General features: G+C 44.7%; 4 protein-coding genes across 4 annotated transcripts in view; 3 read left to right on the top strand and 1 right to left on the bottom strand.

Annotated features, from left to right (window-relative positions):
- The window catches only part of gig2p (grass carp reovirus (GCRV)-induced gene 2p), a 359050-nt gene that overhangs the window by 185303 nt on the left and 148516 nt on the right, over window positions 1-25231 (top strand). The window lies entirely within an intron of this gene.
- On the top strand, window positions 12882-17683 carry lysmd3 (LysM, putative peptidoglycan-binding, domain containing 3). Its single transcript, XM_071927493.2, has 3 exons — window positions 12882-12974; window positions 14608-14886; window positions 15487-17683. Exons 2-3 carry the CDS (start codon window positions 14620-14622, stop codon window positions 16204-16206), a joined length of 987 nt encoding a protein of 328 aa, XP_071783594.1. The 5' UTR covers window positions 12882-12974; window positions 14608-14619; the 3' UTR covers window positions 16207-17683.
- Window positions 17850-20877, bottom strand: polr3g (polymerase (RNA) III (DNA directed) polypeptide G). The gene is made up of 7 exons (XM_071927505.2): window positions 20767-20877; window positions 19489-19618; window positions 18832-18897; window positions 18688-18747; window positions 18538-18602; window positions 18142-18285; window positions 17850-18020 (listed from the first exon to the last, which is right to left on the bottom strand). The coding sequence occupies exons 1-7, from the start codon at window positions 20875-20877 to the stop codon at window positions 17931-17933; spliced, it is 666 nt and encodes a 221-aa protein (XP_071783606.1). The 3' UTR covers window positions 17850-17930.
- On the top strand, window positions 21572-25038 carry mblac2 (metallo-beta-lactamase domain containing 2). Its single transcript, XM_071927494.2, has 3 exons — window positions 21572-22124; window positions 23550-23764; window positions 24303-25038. Exons 1-3 carry the CDS (start codon window positions 21683-21685, stop codon window positions 24474-24476), a joined length of 831 nt encoding a protein of 276 aa, XP_071783595.1. The 5' UTR covers window positions 21572-21682; the 3' UTR covers window positions 24477-25038.

The following is a 25231-nucleotide window of genomic DNA, read 5'->3' as shown; positions in this document are numbered from 1 at the left end:
TAGGGAGAAATCGTTTAGGAAAGTTGGACATTGAAAACATCCCATTTTTCATATGTTCCGTTGCTGTTAGATCAATCTGGGTTATTTTGGGTACCGCTGGGTGTTTTATACAGCAAACATCTATCAATCAGTTTGTCAGCTTGGAGAGGAGACACTGCTGTTGGGTGACAGTTCAATTCAGAATCAATAAATGCAGAACTTGTGTGTGTGTGTGTGTGTGAGGGAGGGAGGGAGGGAGGGAGAGAGAGAGAGAGAGAGAGAGAGAGAGAGAGAGAGAAAGAGCATAAGCGTGTGTGCCAGAGTTTGTGTGAGTGAGTGGGTGTCTAGGGGCACGTGCATGTGTGCACATGTCACACACATGCCAGTAGCGGAGAGAGTGCTGTGAAATCCATCAAAACTGGATTAAGGGCTGGTGGGTAGCGGGGCTGGACAGTGGGGGATGCAGGGGGGGGGGGGGGGAGAGGTGAGGGTGTCCCAGGACAAAGAGGGGCCAGGGGGGGAGTAAAGCCTGTTATTCTCCCTGCTCTCTCCCCTGGGGTTGGGAACTTCCTGCACCTCTGACTGAGAGCTAGAGAGGAAGATCTAAGTCTTCGTTCTTGCACCATCTCACTGGAACTGCCTCCCATACTATTATTCTGTACTTACTGTCTTCTATACTCCTGTAACAGTTAGTAGTGCACCTGAGAGTTTTATGGCATCTGGAGACCAGTTTCATAATAGTGTATGTCCACTTTCCTAATTACTATTGATTCATATTGGAGGGTGGGATCAACAAATACCCATCTTTTGGTCACAGCAGCCCCACCTGCTCATCAACCACCACTACAAACCTGGCTAAAACTCTATTGCAGCACCGCACGCTGCTCTTTTTCCCACATTTTTTCATTAAATCTCTCTACCAACTGCTCTCTCTAACTCTCAACAACTAACTCTCTCTCAAAAGGTTTGACTTTCCAAAGACGTTCAGTAAATCTTTTCGGCCTCAGAACCTCGCTTGCAAATGATTGCCAAAAGCATCACTCACACCACAATCTTTCAGATGGAGACGGATGGTAGCAAGCGTCCAACCCTCCAACCTCCCAAAACCCCCCCACCTCAAAACAGAAGGGTGGTCCTATAGACATCCATTGACCCAGATGCTAACTAAAACTCCCTTCAAAGGGCCCTAATGCAAGGCAGATGCTGTGTGGATGGCATAGGTCTGTTTTACAGTCTTTGTACTGGCACAGTGTCTGGTGCCAAACCTGACCCCGGGGGTTACGGCGGGACCAAGGAACTGTCTGTCACAACAAAAGGCGGCATGGAGCGCCTGGCGCAGACCTCTGACATTGATAAGACTGGGAGTCAGAGGATCCATGTAGAGAGGTACACAGAGACGCAGTCACACAGACAGTCACACACACACACACATGCACGTACACGTACACAAACACACATGCACACACACACATGTGCACACAGAAACGCATACACGTTTGCCAGGTCTGCCGCAGTCTGCATACACATCCCAAAAGCAAGGTCTCAATGGTCAGATAGACAGCTGGGTGATAGGCCAGGACACTGGAGAGCTCAGAAATGCATGAAAACACATTGTCCATCACAAATCTCCCGGCCAAAGGAACAGAAAATGACAGCTGGGGCCAGGACTCTGGGACCTGGCGCTCTAACAAACCAAAGACAACACCACAACTGAAGAAATGTCACATTCTGAAAATCGACAAAATTGCTTGCATTCACACATTCTGTTGCTGCGTCAGCTGACTTTTGTTTCTTATTGCATTATTTTATTTCTGGGAAAATGATAAACACAATCTCTAGTATCCCAGAAAATATATACTGGCTTTCAAGAAACACTTAATTCACACTTCAGTCACAGGTGAACAACAATAATGTGAGAAAAGCAATTTTACAATACTCTTTAATTCGTCAGCAAAATCAAAAGACAATTAAGTGACTGTGAGTTTCTTTGGCCTGGGACAGTTCTGAATCATTCATCAACAATTAGCTGCAAATTCATAAAGCTGTTGTTTAAATCAGATTAATTCCTGATTAAGCCTTAACCTTACACCTGCTTTCACAACACCCATTTTTATCCAGGACAAAATACTTCCAGCTTCATTTCTTTCATCTTCTCACTATGCAGTTGCGTTTGGAATTATGGCCCTCTTGCACAAGCAGGCCGCATGCTTGCCAGGAAAGTTTCTTAGCGCTGGGCATTGAGCTACATCAGGAGGGTCACTAAGCCCACTCGTTTCAGCAGCTTAGCTCAGATCAAAGCTAGAGGGGACAATGCACAGGCAACACACACACACACAAAAACACATCACACACACACGTATGCACGCACGCACACACACATACATAGGGTATCTCTTCAGCATTCCCTCTCAATCACTCTCCCTCCTCTCTATCTTCTGATCTGACTCTGTCACACGCCTCCCTATCACTTCCTTCCTCTCGGAGACAAACTCTCCTTCTCCTGTCTCTCTGTGATGGATGGCTTGTCACCAGGCAGCCTGATAACCGTGGCGACCAGCCATGGTGATAATATCAGCAGTGGTCGGTGGTGGTTTGACCCCGTCACCTGTCAGCCCCTCGTACAGCGGCCTGCAGCCTGGCTCATAGCAACTCAGCCTGATGCTGTTACATTGGATCCCTTGCAGACATCAACACAGGTGCACACACACGGACACACACACACACACACGCCGATCTATTGGATATCCCTGTCAGAGGTGCTGAGGCGGTGTCTGGTTGCAGGGCTGCTCCTGGGGTCAGTGTTCGGTGCTGATGCCTCTAGAGTTTCTCCTGACAGTGGCCTCTGCGCCGTAATCTTCAGCTTCAATTATTCACTGCAAGCCCAAGACTTCACAGCCAGCGTGGCCAGGGGAGTGTGTTTGACGGTAGTAATGTGTGTGCGTGTGTGCCTAATGTGTGTGTGCGTGTGCGCTCACTCGAAGATTCACCGTATAGAATGGCACATGTGGTGTCTGTGGTCAGTCAGGTGACCGGGCCGTTGAGTAAAGCATACGTAATCGCACATGTGCTGTCACAGGCTCTCATGCTTACAGCGCACTCTGCAAAAGCTGCTTACACTTCACTCCTGCACTTACAGGCAGGCTAATATTAACATCTGTGAGCCAGACAATGCAGACACTTGTCGTGTCTTCTGATGAAGGTGGGCTCTGCTTGAGTCATTCATTTTTTTACTCCGAAATAAAAGTAGCTTGGTTCTGCAACTTCTACAACTTTATGCAGCTTCCAACTGCATAAAAGGTTATTTGGTAGTAGATTCTTCCCTTTGTATGCCAATTCAGCTCACTGGGAGCTTCTGGGGTAGAATACCAACCTCCGCAGTCAAGGACTTTGCTAGGACCATTTCCCCTAGTTATGTCGTTGAGAACGCTCTGTATTAAAAGCTGGAAAAACCCAAGAGGAAAGCGATACTCTTACTTCCTCTTTGGTAGATTGTGTGTGGGATAGCAGCCTGTACAGTCCTAATCAAGGGCTTTCCCATGCGGCATCCCGGCCCTCAGGCTTCCCTGATCCTGAGACGCCCTTGGTGAAGAGCCTGTGGTTATATCTGGTAGTTAGTCACATGCACGTGCGCACACATACACACACATACACACACATACACAAAGTGATCCCCAGTTGTCTGACACTGGGAGGCCTGCAGTGGGATCTCATTCATCAATCTTACAGCTCTGGCCGGTGATCTGGAGTCAGTCTGACCACAGTGAAATTGCTCTGTCATTAAAATCAGCTAATATAACAGTGTGCCTGGCCCGTTTGTGTCTCTCCTCAGGACAAATTTACCCTGAAAGCCGGCCAGACAGACAGACAAACAGACAGACTGATACTGACAGGGATAAACAGACAGGTAAACAGACAGAGAGAAAAATAGTGTGGTGGCCAAAGTCACACAGACAAATATTCTCTGTGTGGCAGGGAGTGGTAGAGAGGTTGCAGCAAGGCTCCATGCATATCAATCTGTCATTACAAAATGTCTTTATCTATAATGTAATGGGTGATTGCTGTGCCAATGTGTCAGGGAACTAGACGGAAATGGAAAACGGAAGTGCCCAGTGGTCAGAGGGCTTGGTAATTACTTTAGAGTACAGACTAAATATGAAAAACCTGGATTTGAGCAGAAGCAGAGGGTGCATGAGTTTCTTTGAAATATCTTGCATCCTAGGACAGTTAAGGGTCGTTCCTTAAATGACTCCCTAAACACAAAATAAAATGGTGCAAAATCTATTGAGGACACAGTTGACATGTTGGCAAAAATGAGCTCTTTTCATAGGAACGGTTGCTTTTTCAGTTAATTTGTATTTTCATGTCTTTGGCTATATGTGTTTTGCCCCAAAAACCAGGGCGCCTCCTCTGCTCTGTTTATTGGTTTGTTTTCTGTTTGAGCTGCGCTCCACACTAAGCGATGCCACCACCCCAATGTGTGCCGGGCCCTACCTCAGAAACCACCCACCGTCCGTTCTCAGCCCGGCGTAGCCACGGCTGCCATTCCCGGTCAACTCACAAGCCCATAATTGCAATTCACATGTAGTTTCTGCCTGTGTATTTTTAGATCAGTGGATGTTCTCGCCATACAGAGAAGTAGGGGAGAAGAAATTAAGAAACTTAATAAGCGAGTAGAGCTAAAACATACATCATTAACTCTGACAAAAACTTGGTGTGCTGTGCTGCTCACTGGGCCTCTTTTGGAAAGTGCTTCCCAAAAAACAGATTTCTATTTATTTTGAGGGGAAAAACAGAAAACCTAGCATTAGTCTAACAAGAAGGGGGAGAAAGTGTTTTTGGGAAGTCGGGATGGCAAAGTGCTGAATTGCGGCCAAATGATGCCATTCCATATGAGGGGAAATAGAAAACGCTTGAATGAAAACCTCTCTAAAGAACAAAAATGCATGAGGTCAGCCTTGCAGCTATTGTCAGACGATACTTTTCAAACCAGGCATTTCTCCTTCAGGGGCAAGAGGCTGCCAATCAAGTGTGCATTTTACTGTGAAAAAAGAAACACAGAGAGAGGGAGCGTTTTCCTGAGGTATTGTCCACACGGCTGTGGTCGGCTGCTCTTAAGCTGAGCCAATGGCATCTCGCATCTCCCTAACTAAAAACACAGCGATTTTTTTCTTCTTCTTTGGAAACGAAGGAATATAGAAAAAGGAAAGCGGTTCCAATTGAGTAGGAACCAGTGCATGAGCAATTTAGAGCGAGTTCCAGTTTGAGCGTTGGCTGACTGATTAGCCTGTATGACACACAATGATTGAGGCAGACAGAAAAGCACTTTCAGGGGATTAAACAAGGTTGTGCTCTCCACAGCCTCGCAGACCAAAGGGCCAAATTAGAAAGGGTATTACTTCATTGCATGTAACCGGCTGGGCCTGGATGAAATGCTAATTGCATTTCAAAAGAGTTCCCAAAACAGAGAGGGAACCCAGAACGGGGGCGTATTTTCGTTGGAGAAGGAGCGGGACTTTACGATTCACTGACCAACACACAATTTTAAGGAGCAGGCTTTTGTTCTCTTATGCTCCTTTTCTGTGTTTTTGTGTGCATTTCTAACATTGCCACTGTTCTCTATTCTTTTGTCTATCCCACTTTTTGGCATGCAGGACTCCTCCGCCTCCGAATCCCAACCATCCTATTCAGACTCTCTCTCTCTCTCAATCTCCCTCTCTCTTTCTCTCTCTTCTCTCTGCCCTACTCTCTCACTATTACACACACACACAGACACACACACACACACACACACACACACACACACACACACACACACACAACACACATTCTCCGTACAGTAGGTGTGGGAGAGCCCCTCTCTCATCTAGTCTATCCAGTTCAGTCCAGAGGAGCAATGGAGGACTAAGGGGCCAGATGGCAGGATTGAGGCCGGAGGAAGTAAATCCCTGATCAAGTGTGGCTGTCGGCTTCCGAGCATCAAAAAAAACAAAACAAAAAAAACAGCTCCTTGCTTCTAACTAGCCGCTCATTAAGTCTGTCTCACTGATTCAGCACCAATCATTCACAGGACATTGGTCCACTTACTCTATGTTATATATGACTGTGAATGTGCTTGCAGGCATAATTGTTTATGGACTGAAAAGGAAAGCCCTATGGCCTTGGCTGTGTCACACTTAACTCAATCACCACTATTGACAAAATAATAACACTCAGTAGTAGTCATCTTACATCAATGCACATCTCAATGCAATCTAAAACCTTATTCCTCTGCAATGCTTTACAGGCCGTACAGTGAAAAAGTCAAGGCACACACACAACCCTTCACTTGGTTTATGTTTAGCTTTTTTTACGCAGACGTGGAGTGTGTTTTCCATTTACTCCCAAGCGATACTGATCTCCGAGATGTTTTACTTACCAGGCAAACAACTTCACTCTCAAATGAAAGGCAGCCAGAGAAAGTGGACGGACACATCTTTTACAACAACAAACACACACCACCACATCTCTGCCCTGCTTGGCTCAACCCCCCCTCCCCTACTCAAGGAATTCCTCTGCCATGACCAGCTACAGTGCAATGGGGGAAGTGAGAGATAAACAGAGAAAGACAAGAAAAGAAAGAAAAGAAAGAGGGGCTGGTGTAACGGACAGGACAGATGGGGGGTGTATGGGGGTGGGTGGGTAAAGTAGATGAAGTAATATAGAATGGGTGACAGTAAAATAAACACACACACACACAGGGTAATGGGGGACTAATAGGGTTGAAGGGTAATGGAAAGGACTAAGGGTTTAGAAAGATTGATCTAGAAGCCGGTGACCTCCGTCAACAGGTTCAAGTTTTCAATAGAAAACCCCCTCCCCCACTCTCTCTCTCTCTCTCTCTCTCTCACACACACACACACACACACACACACACACACAGAGACCGTATGGAGAGGTGATGGGGGTACTAATGGAGAAGGAAGGGTAAGGATGGATAGCCATGACGTCCCCGCAACAGAACTCAGTATTGTGTGACCCGTGCAAATTAGGAGAGGAAGCAGGGGGCAACATGGGATGTGTTCCACGTGGCTCCCCCTAAAACCTCTAGCCAAGAGGTAGAACCCGTGGGGATTTATGGCCGGATGGAGGGACCCGCCACTGTGGCTGTGTGTGTGTGTGTGTGTGTGTGTGTGTGTGTGGAAGGGGGGGTGGGGGGGATCTGTGTATCTAAAGAACAGGATCACTGAAGAGCAACCAAAGAGACCGTTCATCTATCAAACGAGGACGTTTCACTGAGCTAGAGCCTTTTTTCTCTGGAGCGGGTTTCTTTCTCGCGGATAACGAATCGCTGGGAAATCCAAATATAAGAACCCTCGTTTTTAACACTCCCAGCAACGTTATTTGATTTCTAGATACTCGAGCCGGGCTTATTTGAAACAGAGAGAAAACGCTCTTGTACTTTTCGCTATGTTTTGACATCTGAGAAAAGGATGTTGCCCCGGTGTGCTTTCCTGCACTGATTTTCCATGCAGTTTGCAAGATAAAATGAAACATGGCATTTTGCCCCATACAAATAGCTGCTTTAGTTTAACTGAATTTAACTGTAATTATAATAGAATGTAGTAGATATTATAATGCAATATATTAGAAATTAAAACTCCTGTTTGACTCGTATTGACATGATTTTGTAGTGTTCTTCTTGACAGTTCTTTACTGAGGTGGGACTGAGTGGAGGAATCGGTCATGCATCACTCAGCTCAGCAGGTAGCCAAGGCATCGGCTTTACTAACATCACAGGGGGTCAGAGTTCAAGTTCAACACCCTTAGAGGATGGAGATGCTGGGCAGCTGTAGGAGGGCTCCTCTTGGTCTCTACAGAACACAATACAGAACAATAAGCGTGTGTGTGTGTGTGTGTGTGAGTGAGTATGAGAGTTGACAGCGAGGTCATGGCCGAGGGTACGCTGCTGTGACCGTACCAGGATCCTCTCACCAGGAACAATATGCGGCCGGTCAGGCCCGCTAAAGAGACCTCAGGATTGTTGGCCATCGCTGAGGACCCACCGCTTTCCTGTCCCTCCGCTCCAAGGACAACAACTACTAAAACATGATACTGTCTGATGTGCGTAAGCATGGACTGTCAAACTTTGAACACAAAGTATAAAAATCCCACACTACATCGTAAGAGACTTGCTTCAGACTTGAATTCGCCAAGTCATGAAGAGCAACTAAATCTAAAACCCTTTTTGGCAAAGTTACTGGACACGGTGGTATCAGACCCGATGATCACAAATCAAGTTAAACAACAGGAAGACATGCAAATCAGGTCTGTTTCCTTCCTTATTTGTCAAATACTAGGGAGAAACACCACTAGCTGCATTTGACCTCAGCACTAAAAACAAATAACCTTCACTTCCCTGAGAGCGGTGCAGATCACTTTCTTTCATCTCCTTTTAGCTAGTGCTCATTTTAGATATTTTCCTGCATATGTGTGCTCTTCTTCAACCCTATAGCACACTGCTGGTCTCCTCAGTGTCTCCTCGTGGAGATCAGAGCCTTAATTATACTGTCTGCCCACAGAAATGCCTTTTTTTCCCACATTGGCCAAATATCACGTAATCGAGGAGCAACACACTATGCACCAAACACTGCAAAACATACTGAATGGCACGGCTATAAACTGACTTCTGTTTTGGAATAATTATCTTTCGATCTCTGAAATTCATGCCTATACTTAAAAGTCTATTGTGCTACATGTACAGTAGATGTGGCCATAGAAAATAGCTCAAATCTAAATGCAGCACAAAGTCACTGGAATACATTGCGTTGCTCGAATATGGTTTTCTCATGTCCCAATTTGTCTCAAGCTTCTTCTGCGTCTCGTATTCACTATTAGTTGCTTTTAGTCAAAAAATATGGGAAAGCATTTGTCCCATATCTCCACTGTGATTGCACCAATGTATGGCTCTGTTGAGAATCAAAACTTTTCTAGGATTACTGGTACATTTTCTGTTATGCAACTGTTAACACACTTCATAAACTCAAACAAGCGTTCTGAGCCCAGTCAGCTTCCAACTTATTGTCAAAGAAGCAGCTCTGAGGTGTACAGTACATCTGGACTGCTTCACACCAGAGGAATATGAATTGTTCAGGCGCATGGTACTTCTGAAGGAAATGGTGATTTGACAGAAAAGTGGTGGGAAAGTAAGTGCTGCTTTTTACCCTCTCAAAGTGTGGAAATGAAAACCAGACTGTAACTAATATGAGCTGCGAGTCCGCTGGTACTCTCTCCCCAATTTGTCACACTTCATAGCTACAGGTTAAATATAGGCCTAATAATGGGAGGAAAACCAAAGCAGAATGCGAGGTCACCCAGCAGGGGGAAGAGAAATTTTAACCTCTTGCCTAAATACCAACATCATGTTTATTCAGTCACATCCAGAGGAATGAAATTCCTCCTGGGGCTGCATCCAAGTGCAGTCACTCCCAGCTCTTCCCTATCATCATGCAAATCAGACAGACAGACAGACAGAACACACACACACACACACACACACACACACACACACACACACACACACACACACACACACACACACAGAGGCTTTTAATGATTCCTTTCCAGACATTATTAAATCAATCACTTTTTTCAGGACATATGGGTGAAGCAGCTGTCAGTCTAGTATTGATGTGACTCCTGCAAGCACATACAGGACAAGGCTTGTGACTGTGTGTATGTGTGTGTGTGTGTGTGTGTGTGTGTGTGCATTGACTGAAGAAGGTGAAGGGAAGGGAATACAACAGAATAACAACGTTAGAGTCTTTCCTCACACATATTTTCAAAGATATCAAAGATATTGATTTTTCACCATCTGATTGTTGCTGACGATATGGGGATATGGGTGGAGGTATGGCCTAGGGCAGCAGAGAATGGTAGAAAAATAAAGTAAGAGAAATAGGTTCAGGAATATCGGGAGGCCATATATGGGGCTATCAAGCCATACAAAATTCCCATTAAAACTAAACTTTACAACTGTCCTGAGGCCCCATCCTGCAGATGAAGTCATCCTTTACATCTCTTGCCCCCAACAGAGATTCAATGGTACGTGGATCCGATGAGGCGGCCATAGCCTGTTGCAGGGCTGTGTGGTGTGTATAGTGCTGTGTCTTTGTCTGCTATTCCCCTCACACTGGGAACGCAGGCCCTCTCATCCCCGGCAAACATCAATCTCAGCCCGTCTGCAACGTGCGACACTTCAGCACCTCTCATCAATGGACAGGGTCTGTTTATGGCACTGTCCCCCTTTGTACTGAGCAGCCATTAGGGGGGTGAGACAGAAGGAGAGAGGAGCAGGCAGTAAAACAGTTTCCGCCCAGTGAATCACATTCAGACCCTCACACAGGCGACTGGGGGCTGACCCCTGCCAGGCGATGACATAAACACTGACAAACAAAGGACCTGAGCTCTGAGCAAGTGAAGGATCTTAGAGGATCCAAGTCTACAAAGGAGAGACTGGCCGTGGCATGTGCGTTTATGATAATGGAAATTGTAGGTTTAAGGAATTAAAATGGAGAAAATTTCATGGCAAGTTTCCACTGCTTCATGGCAAACAAAAGGGATAACCTATATTTCCTTTTGATTTTAAAGATACATCTCAGAAACAGTTAACAGTGCGGGTTTATACTGAGGGGGAGCAGGTGTAAGTGCTGAATGGATACAGAAGCAGCTCCCTCCCTTCCTCCCCAGTGAGAAAAGGGATTTAACTCAGCTGAGGCGCCACAGAGGAGGCAACAAAAGAGATTTAGAGGAGACGCACCAAGATGACATCATGTCAAATCAATTACAGATAACGCGGACATATTAAATTATTCAGGAATTAAAACCCCCTGCTCATTCAACTGTTCAAATTATGGAGACATCTGGACATCTGCGTAAAATGCGCAAAGAAACAGTATCACAATAAGGTCTCAGCCTACACTCGTTTATTTAACAGTAGCAGCACATGTGCGTAACTCAAAGTGTGCCAAGATTACTTATGGCCCGAGTATAGATTAGTCAACGGAGCCTTTATGAGTGGGTCCCCAGCTCGCCATGTGTGGCAGTTCCCCTTGAATTGTTGTTTTATTTCAATGGGCGAGAGAAAACCCACACAAAGCGCAGTGTCCACACTGGAGATCCTGGATGTAACCATGGAAGCGTTTGTCTCCCTCCTCAATGGGTTACCCGGCCATTCATTTACTGATTGCACTGAATCAATATTTAGGCTTTTCAATTTTATTAGCTGCTCCGAGGGAGATTTTTGGCATAGCGCAAAAAGAAATTAGCAGTGGCCCACCACTTTTAATCGTTTTCTTACAGTGCTTTACAATTGGTCTGCTTGAGCTGTCTGGCATAATTGATGAGGAGCAATAGATCGTTACTCATTTGTTTCCTTTATTCTCTTCACTATTAATCCGCCAAAGACAATTAGGCCTTGACTCACCAACCTTTAGCATCTCAATCATTGCAGAATAAAACTAGAACGTTTGCACTGTCTAAGAGACAATGTAGCCATGTGTCACAAAGCGACATCCATCTCGCATCCTTCAGTCTTTCTATGAAATTAATCCAGAAAAGTTTTGCTGGTCGTGACGCATCCTTATTACGATACTCACAATGACTAACAGAAACACCTGTTAGAGAGGAAATCAACTTACCTGACACCTTGCTTGGCCTCTCCGTCCAGGATAAATTAGTAGAATATATTTATTGCTGAGGATATCATCGATAAGTGCTCCCGGGGTCTTCAACTCCTGCTCTTCTCAAATAGCAGTCAGTAACTGCATCGTTAGTCTGTTGAAAACCTGTCGAAAATGGTTATTCCTTTGGCGGCTTTGGGTTCCCGGTGAACAACATCGGATAAAGCGCGTCTGTCATCTAACGGGACTGAAGCCGGGAGGAATAACAGAGACGGAGCGCTTCCCCAGTCTGGCAGGGACCTTCTTCTTCTTCTTCTTCTTCTCTCTACATTCAGGTCCAGGCTCCTGCAGCCATGCGTGGGCTACTGCTGCAGTACAGACAACTGTCCAACAGAAAGACGAGTCCACAGCTACTGAGGGACTCCTGCTCGACTCCCAGTCGCTGAGTTAATGAGACAAGATGTTTTAATCCCATTTGTCTCCCAGAGTGCTCAGTGTAGTGGCGGACAGCTCCACCCTGTGAGCCAAACAGGCATAGAGCGTGGAGCAGTGCTTCCTACAGTGAGCTCCGGTGCTCCCCCGGGAGTCCTTGAGGGGTTTGATGACTGTTTTGATCCTAGTTTTCTCTCTCCCCACTATTGATGTCACCCCATCTAATAACAGTGCAAATCCATACGAAATCATTACTAACTTCTCAGATGTGGTACTAAATCTTAGCTAATTGGTCTCCATGGTTCCATGCCCCTCTATTTGAGGGTCCTTGACATTTAGACAGAAACAGTTCAATTTTCTGAGAAGCATTAATTCATGCATAAATACCCAATCTTCATATAACTTAACGTCATTTTGATACCACTTAGCTACTATGATGTAGCCTATATTTTTTATTTATATCTGTCCAACAAGGTGGGTCAACTGAATTTAGGTGCGTTTCCACATTCTGCTGGGTATCTTTTATTTTATTTTTATTTTTTTATTTTACCGACCTGAACAAAGCAACTCCAGGAAGACAGGCGGTCGCTAGGCGTCAGCTAATAGGGATACGAATAAAGAATACAGAATAAAGGACATGATAATGTTATAAACCATACGCCTGGTACTCTGGTGTGTCTGTTCCAAGCCGGGCCGTAGCCCCTATGACTTGACATTTAGCGCCATCTAGCGCTAAACTGGGAGCCTCAGAAACGTCAATGGCAACGTCATCACGTTAACATTCTGTTGACGTGGCGTGAGCCGTGGCTAATCAACAGTAGCTAGTAGGTAACTAACAGCAAGGTAAGACCGAGGAAGAATGGACATTATTCAGGACGACTGATTGAATGGTGTTCGCATTTTCAGGTAAAGACAGCTATTCACGTCTTTTATTTGTCCCGTTAACCAAATATACCATTTTCCCGATAGGAATGTACAAATGTCGGGAGGCACATAAACAACAGATAGGTGAACGCTAACGTTAGCTAGCACACTAGCCTACTTAACAGCAAGGCTTGCTGCAGCTGACAAAATTACACTTCCACTTATTAGTGGCTATCCTGACAGTTCATTTTAGCCATCGATTAGCTGGCTAGCTAGCTACTTGGACATAATACAAGTTTAGATATGGTCCTAACGTTATGTAACGTTAGTTGTTTTCCCTCTCGAACGTGGCGATCGGTTGGACTTTTTGGGGTTGGAGAAAGTAACGTTACGAGGTGTAACTTAACATTAGCTGATGTTATATTGTTTTCTGTTCTTGTGTCTTAACTGTTTTAAATAATGCCGTCAATTTAGCCAAAGATCATCTCTGTAAGGTTAACTAGTTAATTACACTCCCTGCCTGCTTGATAAAGAAGGAGATGGTTGGTGTGCTTATGATTAAAACCTTAACGTTAGGTCGCTACCTGTTAGCTAACTAACTAACTTAGCTAGGAACCTGGCACTTGGTTGGAAGTAGCTTCGAGCCCCATCATACGCTCAAAACAATCTTTGACCACAGGCAACTGAGGCAGCAGATAGCTAACGTTATCTGACAAAAGATGTCACATAGCCGGTGGCGTTCCCATGGCTGTCAAAGGTAGAAGTCAAACAGAAATAGGTTACATAAAGCGAGGACCTTGACAGCTCTCGGATGTGAATGTACTGGCTGTGGTAGTTATCATGGGGAGTCATCAAGGCCACGTCTTATCTGGCTCCACTGTGCATGTGCAAGACTGCCAGAGAGATGGACTTTTTTTTTTTTTTTTAAGTTTGTTGAACCACCCTTCTGTTGCCAGAAACGTAACATTAGTACAGTATGACAAGGAAGGAGTGTCTCACGTGTTAATTGCAGGCTCCAGAGAAAGAAAACAGCTCAATGCATGTTTGGTCTTGTATGGTGTCATAAAGTAATGTTAGACACAATTTCATTCACACAATTTCATTTACACTGACATGTTATGCAAGGCAAGTTTATATAGGATTATAGGGATACTTTTGTGTCTATCTGCTACAGTGTTGATATTTGTGGTGACACTGGCAGCTGTGGTGATAGGAGTTCCTTCTATACACCTCTAACACTGTTAAAACCTGGTGAAAACAATGATTTCGTAGTCACCTACATTTTAACCTAAATTTTTCATGCCCCATCTGTCAACTTGCAATGACACAAGTTTAAGTGTTTTTCCATGGGTGATTACACATCCTGGGTTCCAGGACAGGTCTAAAAAAAAACAAAAAAAAAACAGCATTTCTAGACTGTGTGAGCAATGTCTTAGCTTCAACATGCTTCGTATGCTTCTGCTTTCAGTTCAAAACTCAGTGGTGTGTCCTGGTAGTGTTGTGCCCTGGAAGGAGTTCCAAAAAATATGGTCACACAAGTTTTCCCAGTTGTCTCCCTTCAGGGTAAAACAAATTGCTGGTTTAACTCTTACAGGCCATTCCACAAGAGTAGAAAGTCTCCCTGCACACAGTTAAGGGTTTTGTAATTAAAGCCTTTCTCTGCTCTGCCCTCTAGAGTGAAGAAAAGATGGCCAGTAGAAGCCAGCACTATGGTTTCCAGTCGGCCACCACGGTGCAGCCTGCCAATGGCGGCCATGCCTACCTGTTTGGAAACAATGGCTCGGAGAATGACCTGTCGGAGGAGGATGGGGAGAGCTATGAGCTGCGGTCGCGTGGCAGAGAGAGGCTGCGGAGGAGCACTTCCAGAGAGAGGATGGACGATATTATCTACCTGGCCAGAGATATCCAGGAGGGGGACACCCTGAACAGTATTGCCCTGCAGTACCATTGCTCAGTACGTCTGTGCTCAGACCTGTGTGTGTGTGTGTGTGTGTGTGTGTGTGTGTGTGTGTGTGTGTGTGTGTGTGTGTGTGTGTGTTTGTCTTTCCCCCTGTCTCTAGGCAGTACACACTCAAACCCTCCCTCCCAGCTGTGTTAGAGTAGACCTTCTCCCTTTTCCCCTAGGCTACACAGACAAACATCCTTTGGGTCTGTATACAGTGTCTAAATTGATAGCTTGAGGATAAAACATTAAAGCTGTCATCTCCTTTTATCAAACAATAAGATATGAATTATATAGTGGCTTTACACACACATACACAATAGGATTCATAGACTATATTAACTACTCTGATATGCTTTGATGTGGATGGCTTTACTTTTATCGTTCTTGATTTATTATTTTATGTATTTCGTGTTTTGGTTTATTTCTAACAGCTTATTTGCAGATGCATGCAAGTCAGGAAAATAGTGTCTTCAGCATGCTTTGTTGCCATTCTAGTTCTGTAGTTGACACAAGGTCCAATATGGTAAGAGGAAGGTCAGTATAACAGCAGTTTGTAAACAGGCGGTGATTGATATAATACAGCTCAGTTGTCTTGCGTGTGTTCCCTAGGTGGCGGACATTAAGCGGGCCAACAACCTCTTGACAGAGCAGGACTTCTTTGCCCTGCGGTCCGTCAAGATTCCTGTGAGGCGCTTCAGTGTCCTCACCGAGACTCACAGCGCTGCGCCTCTCAACTCTGCCTCCCCTTCAGGTGCCCGGCGGCTGCCCCAGATCTCTCCCGCTACCTCCCTCCCCTCCGAGTCGTCCACAGACTCCTCTTCCTCCACAGACAGCGTGGAGGGATTCCTCCTGGAGAAGGACAAGGACATTGAGCGGCTGGTCAAGTCCACCGGCCCGTCGCGCAGCAGCTTGAATGAGGTTGTGTCCTCCTTAACACTCCAGCAGCAGCCACTGCTAGGGGAAGTCGAGTATAAACCAGCCCCGAGGAAGGACCCCTACTATGGGGCAGACTGGGGTATGAGATGGTGGACGGCTGTGGCCATCATGCTGGTTGTTGGCATTGTCACGCCAGTGTTTTATCTGCTGTACTATGAGGTTCTGATGAAAGCTGACGTCAGCCATCATGGTATCCCTACACTAGCTCACCTCGATGGGCCTCATGGACGTCCGCACGGTAGTAAAATGGACCTTCCTGAGGGAGGGGACCTCCATGCAGGGGCCCGCCCTGGACCTGGACACGATGTAGGAATTGTGGGTAATGGAGAGCCACATGGACCCGATGTGGATAAAGCGGGAGACGGTGATGATGGAAATCATGGGAACACATAGCGGAGGATTATGACATTACATATAGGTCACTGACTCAGAGACCCAATAAAAACTGGGTCCATATTTCCATACTGTCTGAGCAGTTTTTATTGACTTTATACATTGGTGCAAGCTATCTGACTGGTACAGTCACTTAGAGGGTTTTTGTATGTTAAGAGACTGGGAAAAATAGAAGCCTATATTCATTCTGTGGATGTGTTTTTAAAACCGTTTTTACTCAGTTTGGTCCAACTGTATTTTCTTTTAACAGAGGACCAAAATTATTTTTGCCATAACAATGTTAGGAATAGAGTATTCTCCAATGTAATTTTGTTGGAAAATCCTGATTGCTGCCATTGTGTTATTAATATAGAATAATTAATTTATTTGAAGACTATTGAGCATTAGTCTTTTACTTACACTATCAGTATTGGAAGTTACCAATTAACTTATGTTGCAGAATTTCATTGAACGTTGCTTACATTTTTTTTTTGTTCCTTAGCTTGCCTTGAGAGAACTGCATTTTAATTTATTTTTTTTTAAGATGCAAAGCACCTCAAGGATTCATTCACTCACGGTTAGCCTATCTGCCCCTAGTGGCTGTTAGGATGCTGAGAAAGTGTGTGGTCTGCAGTACTGCTGAAATGTAGGGCGCTTTGCTTCTATTCCACTGTGGCCCCCTTTACACCTGGCATTCATGTGCATCCTGGGTGATCAGATAGTGCAAAAACGCATAAAATCCAGGTGTAAATGCGCTCGAGACGTATTGAAGATCTGATAACTCAAACTACCTTTAGTGGTGGTCAGAGACGCATTTGACCACATTAACAAACTAGTGTAAATGCGATGCGTCCACATATGGGAACTATGTAGACGGAAGTAAACTACTACTTCTTGTAAGGGAAGTAATCTAACTAACTAGCAGCCTTCTCCTCCGCTGTCGTTCACAATATGCGTATTGTCTAAGACAATCTCTTCCTATTTTGAAAAATAAAAAGTGTACAAAAGTGCCATCACTTGCCATCCCTTGGACCTATGAGGAGAAGAGACGTGCGTGACAGTCTGCATTGTGAGACGGAAAGAGAAATTGAATCCCAATGTGGATGCATGAGACGCATTTTAGCGCCAGGTGTAAATATAATCCAGCTAAAAGATATCTGGACACAATCTGGATACGAGATGCATGTTAATGCCAGGTGTAAAGGGGGTCTGTGTGTCCTTGTTTTTTTGTTTTTGTTTTTATCACAAGAAACCTCTAAGACTAAGGGCATGGTGTGGAAATGGGGAAATGCACAGTATTCCCACAATCACTCTTAGCTATACTTGTGTGAAATGTTAGACTTTGTTATAGAACCTTTTTATTTTATCATTATGTCCACTTCATATTTTATGAAAAAGCATAACATGTTATTGACAGTATGTGCCTTTCAACCTGTGGAAATGTGCAACAGGCTGGAAAATAAATAAGTCTATTTTGAATAAATTATTGATGCTCACACTTGCCTGTGTGCTTGTGGCTTCGCATTTCTCATTTACATAAGCTGATAACGATCCATCTCATGATCACACTTTTGCAACAAAACAGATCCAACAAAAACTGCTACCACTTTGCTAAATGACATATTGAACTGGTAGAAAGAAAAGAAAAGAAAAAAAATCACACTTTGATGATTGTGTTTAATTCAACAGTGCACATTTGCTTGACAGTTTGCATAGTAGAGGTAACAGGTAACCACACAGTGGTTTCAGTACGTTGCTTCACCGTCCATATTGTCATCACTCCCTGCAGCAAAATCTTCACCGTTGTCAAAATAGCTGTCAATGTAGTCGTTTTCCTATACAGAGACAAAGGAAAACAAGGCTTAAGTGGAATCTTAACTTTTGTCCTTACATATTAACCACATGAAAATTTGGCTTTAAGATGGTGCTGAAGATTTCAAGTATTTGTCATGTAACCTCTTCTAAATCCTCTTCATCATATTCTTCCTCTTCAATTTCTTCCTCTTCATCCTCGCCCCCCTTTTTCTTTTCCTTTTCCTTCTCCTTCTCCTTCTCATCATCTGATTTTTCAGCACTCCCATCATCTTTTTTTTCGAGTTCCTGGAGAATTAATATTGAGATGAAATCATGTATATACTAGATTACATTCATTACCCAAGAAAGTATTTGAATGCTAGCTAAGGGGAACATATTTGGCTCTGGGTAACTAGACACACCTCAGGAAGCTTGAGACACAGTTGAATTCACATTGTGAACCACATCGAGGCAAATACTTTGTACTGTACATGTACTGCACAGTACTTCATTAATATAGAGAATTCTGAAGTAAAATTAAAGGTAGGAGAGACATACGTCTAATTTAGTCAGCATGTTCTCTGCATCTTTGCGAGATATCTTCACAGTTTTCTTCTTTGTGCCTGTTGAATTTAAGCACTTGTCTTTATTCTTACAGTAGGCGAATCAACATCTGATTAAATAAATCATGCATTGTACAGTATATACCTGGTTTAGCACGAGGCTTTTTCTTTTGGGGCATCAGTTCTTTCGGAAAGAGGTTCCAATCTAAAATGTCATGAATATGATTACCATTATTTTCCCATATTTTCTCATTTTGCTCTAATCCTATAGCGGTATGTTGCACAATACCTGGAGTCCATTCCTCATCCTCCACCTGGCCTTGCTTCAGGTAGCGCTCCTTGTATCTCTCCACTTCTGTTTGGTGTGTAAACAAGAGCACGTTCTACTTCAGTGCATTTTCACACAAGCTCCCACTCACGCTCACGTCACATTTATCAGACCCACAACTGCAGTAAACACAAACCACTGGGTGCCACTTCTCATTCTCAGCCACAGTGGTGAACCACAGCATTTTCACTAATCCTTACATAAGCAATAGTCTGGTTTTGACTACGGGGATTATTGAGCCACGGCTGGTTCAATAGTTACACCATTCTATACAAAATGAGTGACTGTGTTATAGCTGTGCCCTAGTGAAGTTGTGCGTCTGGAAACATTTCAAACCAACACATTCTGCTAAAACAAGATGTACCACTTGATATGGATATACTTGACTTGCTTATTGCTGAATAAGGGAACTCTGAAAGGCCTGCCTGGCCAGATGAGGCAGCAGCTGTAACTCAATAGTCTGCCATAAATCTGCCTTTCTCTCCTTTTCCCAGATATGACCCTAATTAAATGTTCCAGTTCCTGAGTGCTGCATTATCTCACCTCATAGCAGCTAATCGTCCTGCCACAGCATTACTATGGGATGTCAGGTTTCTAATGCACTACTCTCCTGCTCACCTGCCTTCGCAGACAGAGGCTTGATGTTGTGTGGCAGCCGTTGCATCGCCACCCTCATCTCCTGTTTCAAGGCCAGCATGTAGTCCTCGTCTTCGCCAGCTTTCAGCGGCACCGGCTTGAAATCTGTGTTCTGGGGAAAGACAATTACAATGTGAAAATCTCAAACATCGTCCATTCAAGAGTAAGAGTTGGTGTACAACAGCAATCAAGTCTGACATGTAATTGTTATAGTTCCTGTTCATGGGCAGATTTGTTTGTTTGCCTTTGAGTAGCTGTATGGAGCAGGCTATGGAGCATGTCCTGCAGTTCTGAGGTAATTTAAGTGTTAAATAGATTGTATTTTAGTTGTAACAGTAGTGAGTACAATTTAATCTATTATTTATAGTAAAACACAGCCATTATGGCTTTTACCTCCCATAATGTATACCAGCCTTTTGAATGAACAATAAATAACTGCCCCAAAATCTTGGGCTAATAATAAATGATGAAATTATGCATCAATTGATCGGGGGATTTACAACATGCACAAACTCTCAATCAACTTCAAGTGAAGGATACCAAGGAGCTTGACTTGAAATAAAACAGACATTATTGAAACAAATTGTGTTACAACCCACACAGACCTTTATCGGGGTTTCAGTTTGTTCTTTCTTTTGCAAATTTAACAATCAAAATATATCCGTGTAAAGAAAAATTGTGTGAAGAAAAAAAGCAACTCAAAATGTCCTGGAATTGTTTCCATTGTGTTCCTTGTCATTCATTCAGCCTGAGCAAAGTGATGACAAAAGAAACAATAGAACAGAAACATCCTAGAGCAGGGAACGGATGGGTTATATAAGCTGGTCCTTTATGAGGGGAAGCTGTCTAGCATGCACTTGTCCGCTCCTGTATAAAAGATGCACGCTCTTTACATGACTGTGACATGAATAACTGAAGCTACATACAACTACCTCACAATTTACCAATTACATACTGCAGTATTTACATTAAATACTAACATCCTTTCAAGCAGTTTAAATAGATCACAATATACTTGGTACCCAAGTATTAATACAGGCCTCCATATCAGTGAGCACATTAAATTCAATCAGAATTGCACCTGCCTCTCTGATCTGTCAACGGAATTAGGCACAGAGCCTCCATTTCCCACCTCTCTCGATTCGTATTTTGTGCCATACTACACCTTGAGGGTTTACAGATTAATATAATATACTGCAATATGATATGTCATCGCGGGATCTCTGCATTTGTGCGTGTGAGTGTGTGGTCAGTACTTACAGGAAACAGTGGGTTGGGCCCCACCCTAGTTTCTGGCATGCAGCCCCTGCTGAGGCCCAGGGCCTCGATGTTGAAGGTGAAGGCAGCTACACCACGGCCTCTGCCTGCCATGGCTGCAAGTGTCTGCTACAGCAGCTGCAGAGAGTCCACATGATTTGAGTCACCTTCATTGTCTACACATGTGGCAGCAAGCAAGGTTAAGGCATCACGGCTCCTTTTGGAAACTGTCTCACTATGGGGCATGTTCTCAATCAGATGTTGAAATAATAAATCAGAACCATTACCTTTAAGTAGGCCTATAACTCCACTTTATCAAAACATTTCCCTTTGATTTCCCTTGTTTTACAGAAATTCCCAAAGTTGTGACACTCAACAGAGGATTGTCAGTGAATCAACCCTGACACAGAGAAGTGAATGCCTGTGTACTGTCAGCCCTGTTGAGCGGGATTTAGCCTTTACTGAATCAGCATGTTTTCACTTTTGCCATTAACTGATCGCTGGCATTCAACTACACTGTTTTATATGCTGTTCGGCAAGTAAACACATATGTGAAATTACTGAATTTACCACCCAATCTGATTAGAAGTTGTATCTGGAGAACAGTTCACTTTATCACCGGCGTGGAAACCTTTGCACTTACTATCTTACCATGCGAAAAAGTGGCTTTTAAACCGCCACGCCCCTAACTGACGCTGAGGACGGCCAGCCAATAGTGACGCGTTTTATACTGTCGTCACGCATCTGCTCGTCCAATGAACACGCGCTCCTCCTACAAGGGTGTGTCGGCGGCCACCATCATTTTAACCTCAATGAAAACATACCACCGCTTGCCGCCGACTAGTTACACCTTTCCCGCCGCGAAATCACCACACGTAAACACCCGAATCGATTTATCTCGACAAGTGCATGAACTGGGATGTCTGCAACCGACTGGTACGCTCACAAGTCGCTCGGAGACGGCCTGTTCTGGATCCAGGAGCGGTTCTACCAGTCTGAGAACCGGGCCAACATTTGGCTGCTGCGCGGCTCGCACCAGGACGTGGTGATAGATACGGGACTGGGCTTGAGGAGCTTACCTGACTACATCAACGCCAAGGGGCTGCTCGGCGAGGACCCGCAGCGGAAGAACCCGCTCCTAGCTGTCGCCACCCACGCCCACTTCGACCACTCGGGCGGCCTGCATCAGTTCCAACAGGTGGGCGTCCACAGCGCCGAGGTCGATGCCCTGGCCAACGGAGACAACTTCGAGACGGTCACCTGGCTCAGCGACAGGGAGATCGTCCAGGCTCCCAGTCCGGGATGGAGGGCAAGGCACTACAAAGTCAAGGCGGTGCAGCCCACACACATACTGCAGGAGGGTAGGTGGGATTTATATACCCTTGTTGGCCAGTGTGTGTGTGTGTGTGTGTGTGTGTGTGTGAGATTGTGGTACGGCAGGGGTGGAGGATCTGTGGCCGGAGACCAGATCGTTTGCTGTGCCGACTGTAAAGATCTGCGTCAGTAAATGCTTCTGCCGGGATAAAGATCATGGTCGATACCAATGCAATTAGACGAGATTCTAAAGGGTGCGTCTGTGCCCCGTGGTACAGTCATTCCAGTTTGCACATTATGGCCTGTCTGTTCCCATAGGTGGATTTATACTGCAGAGTGGACTTGGCAGAGGACCAGTACTGGCATGCTAAATAAACACACTCACTCACTCACACACACACACACACACACACACACACACACTGAAGACACACCCACACTGACTTCTAGGGTGCATGAACCTTGTTTTGTCGCTGCTAAACCATCCATCACATTTTCTGTCTATGGAGGCAAAAAGCCTATTCACATGCTATAGGTTACAACATGAAGAGAGGGGCAATGCTATACAGGTATGCAGCCCCTTTAACACTCTGTTATGTAACTGCATTGTTATTGCAGGCAAGAAGGGGTTTGCAGAAGGGTTTGAGACAGGAGTCATTTGTTAAGAGGGTCCCAGTGTAAATAAGCATGATGTATGGTTTGTGGATCGACGTGATAAAAAGAATATTGTCTTCTTGTTGGCAGAAACGTATGCTCATTCTTCATCTGTATTTGCAGAGCTATTCTATTTTAGGCCAGCCTGCTGATGACTTTGATGGATTCTGTTTCAGCCAAGAGAGAAAAGAGGAGTACACAAGAGAAAGAGACAGGAAGTGGAGGGCATCCCATAGAGTCATAATAACCACTGGACATCGATTAACCGTGACCCACACTCCTACTCAGAAAGTTGGTACACAAAGCTTACATTACAAAAGAGGTCAGATTCACTCAGAATGTCTTCATATCTTTCATTATGGGATGAGCTGCCTTGGTTGGGCCAGTCTCTACCTGCTGGCCTCTTTGGTATTCTTGCCGAGTGTAATTTCTGCATTGTCGGTCAATACACTGACTTGTTCTGCTGTGTCAGAGCCGCTGCTGCAGTGCAGCCGGAATATCTTATTGCTCGGTGTGTTGGTTTCAGCCTCCCATCACGCTGTCTGACTCACATCTAGTCTGTCCCAGATCGATCATAAACTTAAGCCTGATGTCCTGGACCTTGTGGTGATTTGAGATGTCATGAGGGCAAGAAAAAGTTGCCCAGGCTTGATTCTAACCAGCCAAGTTATGATGCAGATTAGGATTCAGGATGTGGATGTAAGTCTGGGAGTTGGCATGGGATTGGGATAAACTTCCATGTCATGCAGTGTTTGTATGTGTGTTTTTGAATGATTTTTAAACTATTGGTACCATATCTCTGTGTCTCTCCTGCCCAGGTGATGTAATCAACCTGGGTGACAGGCAGCTGACGGTGCTTCACATGCCCGGTCACTCGCGGGGCAGCATCTCCCTCCACGACCGGGACAATAAGTTGCTTTTCAGCGGAGACGTCGTGTATGACGGCGCCATGATCGACTGGCTGCCCTACAGCCGCGTCAGCGACTACATCAGCAGCTGTGAGCGTCTGGTGGGGCTGGTGGACAGCGAACAGGTAACGCTGAAACAGACCAGGGGCTGAATTATCATTTCAAATAGTTCCACTCTGTATTCTTGGATGAGTTGATCTTGGTTGGCACAAGGGAACCAGTCAGATTGTCTCAAAGGTCTCAGGTGGACAAAATCAAATGTATTGGTGCTGTGAAGGCACTTTAGTCAAAAATGTCCATTTACATTTTAAGTGTTGAGCTGACTCTCCTATCCAGAGAGTGCAACCTTAGAGTAAGCTTAAATTCTGACATAACCAACATTACAAGTGGCTAATAGTAAGGAGTGCAGGGGTCAGAGATACACTGTGAAGACAATAGGTATGACAAATATTCCCATGTTGCTTAGTGATCATGGATGATAGAGAAGTGCTAGATAAATAAATATGAGCATGGCAGCAAACTAACTGGTGATTGATTCAGATTAATATTCACCCTGTTTACAGTGAAATAACACTTCAGTGTGTCACGACTGATGATTTTGAAGTGCATGTTGCGTACATCAGTATTCTAAGTGTTTTCATAACCGGCAAATCCACTTAACAGGTGGACCAAGTCCTCCCAGGACACTACAACACCTTCGGAGCGAAGCGGCTCCACCGGCTCGCGTCCACGTACATCAGCAGAGCCGGAACGTGCCCCGCAAAGTTCTCCACATTTGCCTGGAGGACTCTGGCTGGGGTGGCGCTGCGGGCGTCCAACCCACGGAGTGCCTGCTAATGAGAAGGGGCGGAGCTGGAGGAAGCACAAGCGCACAAACACAAAATGTTTGTTGAATCAGGAGGATCAAATGGAGGGGGAGGAGGGGAGAACCCCCCCCCCTCACTGAGCTGTAACTTGATGTAATATTGTTCATTTACTTATGTAATCCAACAGAATTCATATAATTGCCAAACTTTCTGTAAAATGCCCCTATTGGGTTACATGAGTCAATAATCAGCATCATATGAAGCATACACTATATAGTATATATGTGATTCTGTTAAATACTGAATATCAATAAGAATATGTATTTGTGGGGTTGTTGGGATTAGATGTATGGTTTTTATACCTTTAGCGATGGTGAAGTTATAATGGCACAACAATGGTACAACTCAGCACTACAAACAGAAAGCAGGGAGCTTTGGGTTCGATATGGCCATAGTATTCCTCTATGCATATTACAATGCTCAGTGAAGACTCGGTGTCTACTACCTCCTATGTTTGTAACAGTGCTTTGTACTATTGACATATCTAAGGCTTCGAAATCGAAACACTGACAATAAAGCCTCTGTTCTACCTGCTTTTCTGGATGCTTGTACGACACAGACTCCTGTAGGTTCTATATTGATATTCATCCAAGTTTCATCTTTAGTCTTTCACTTGAGATGGCGTCTCCAGTGGGATTTGTTGCAGCAGGGAGGAAGACAAGCAGAAGAACAGAATCGGATAGAATATGATCCATCACATTCTCACAGTGCAAAAGGCTTTAAGTA

Source organism: Centroberyx gerrardi, chromosome 8, assembly GCF_048128805.1.
Source record: "Centroberyx gerrardi isolate f3 chromosome 8, fCenGer3.hap1.cur.20231027, whole genome shotgun sequence".
Taxonomy (NCBI): domain Eukaryota; kingdom Metazoa; phylum Chordata; class Actinopteri; order Beryciformes; family Berycidae; genus Centroberyx; species Centroberyx gerrardi.
The sequence above is the reverse complement of the archived record's forward strand: the minus strand, read 5'-3'. Positions and strand labels throughout refer to the sequence as shown.

What these genes read in the sequence shown, in the direction of transcription:
- lysmd3 (XM_071927493.2), top strand. Translation starts at nt 14,620, where the DNA reads ATGGCCAGTAGAAGCCAGCACTATGGTTTCCAGTCGGCCACCACGGTG. An exon ending in CCCTGCAGTACCATTGCTCA is followed by an intron (nt 14,887 to 15,486) that starts GTACGTCTGTGC and finishes TGTGTTCCCTAG; the next exon opens with GTGGCGGACATTAAGCGGGC.
- mblac2 (XM_071927494.2), top strand. Translation starts at nt 21,683, where the DNA reads ATGTCTGCAACCGACTGGTACGCTCACAAGTCGCTCGGAGACGGCCTG. An exon ending in CACACACATACTGCAGGAGG is followed by an intron (nt 22,125 to 23,549) that starts GTAGGTGGGATT and finishes TCTCCTGCCCAG; the next exon opens with GTGATGTAATCAACCTGGGT. An exon ending in GGCTGGTGGACAGCGAACAG is followed by an intron (nt 23,765 to 24,302) that starts GTAACGCTGAAA and finishes TCCACTTAACAG; the next exon opens with GTGGACCAAGTCCTCCCAGG.
- polr3g (XM_071927505.2), bottom strand. Translation starts at nt 20,877, where the DNA reads ATGGCAGGCAGAGGCCGTGGTGTAGCTGCCTTCACCTTCAACATCGAG. An exon ending in GCCTCTGTCTGCGAAGGCAG is followed by an intron (nt 18,898 to 19,488) that starts GTGAGCAGGAGA and finishes CACACCAAACAG; the next exon opens with AAGTGGAGAGATACAAGGAG. An exon ending in ACATGCTGACTAAATTAGAC is followed by an intron (nt 18,286 to 18,537) that starts GTATGTCTCTCC and finishes TTAATTCTCCAG; the next exon opens with GAACTCGAAAAAAAAGATGA.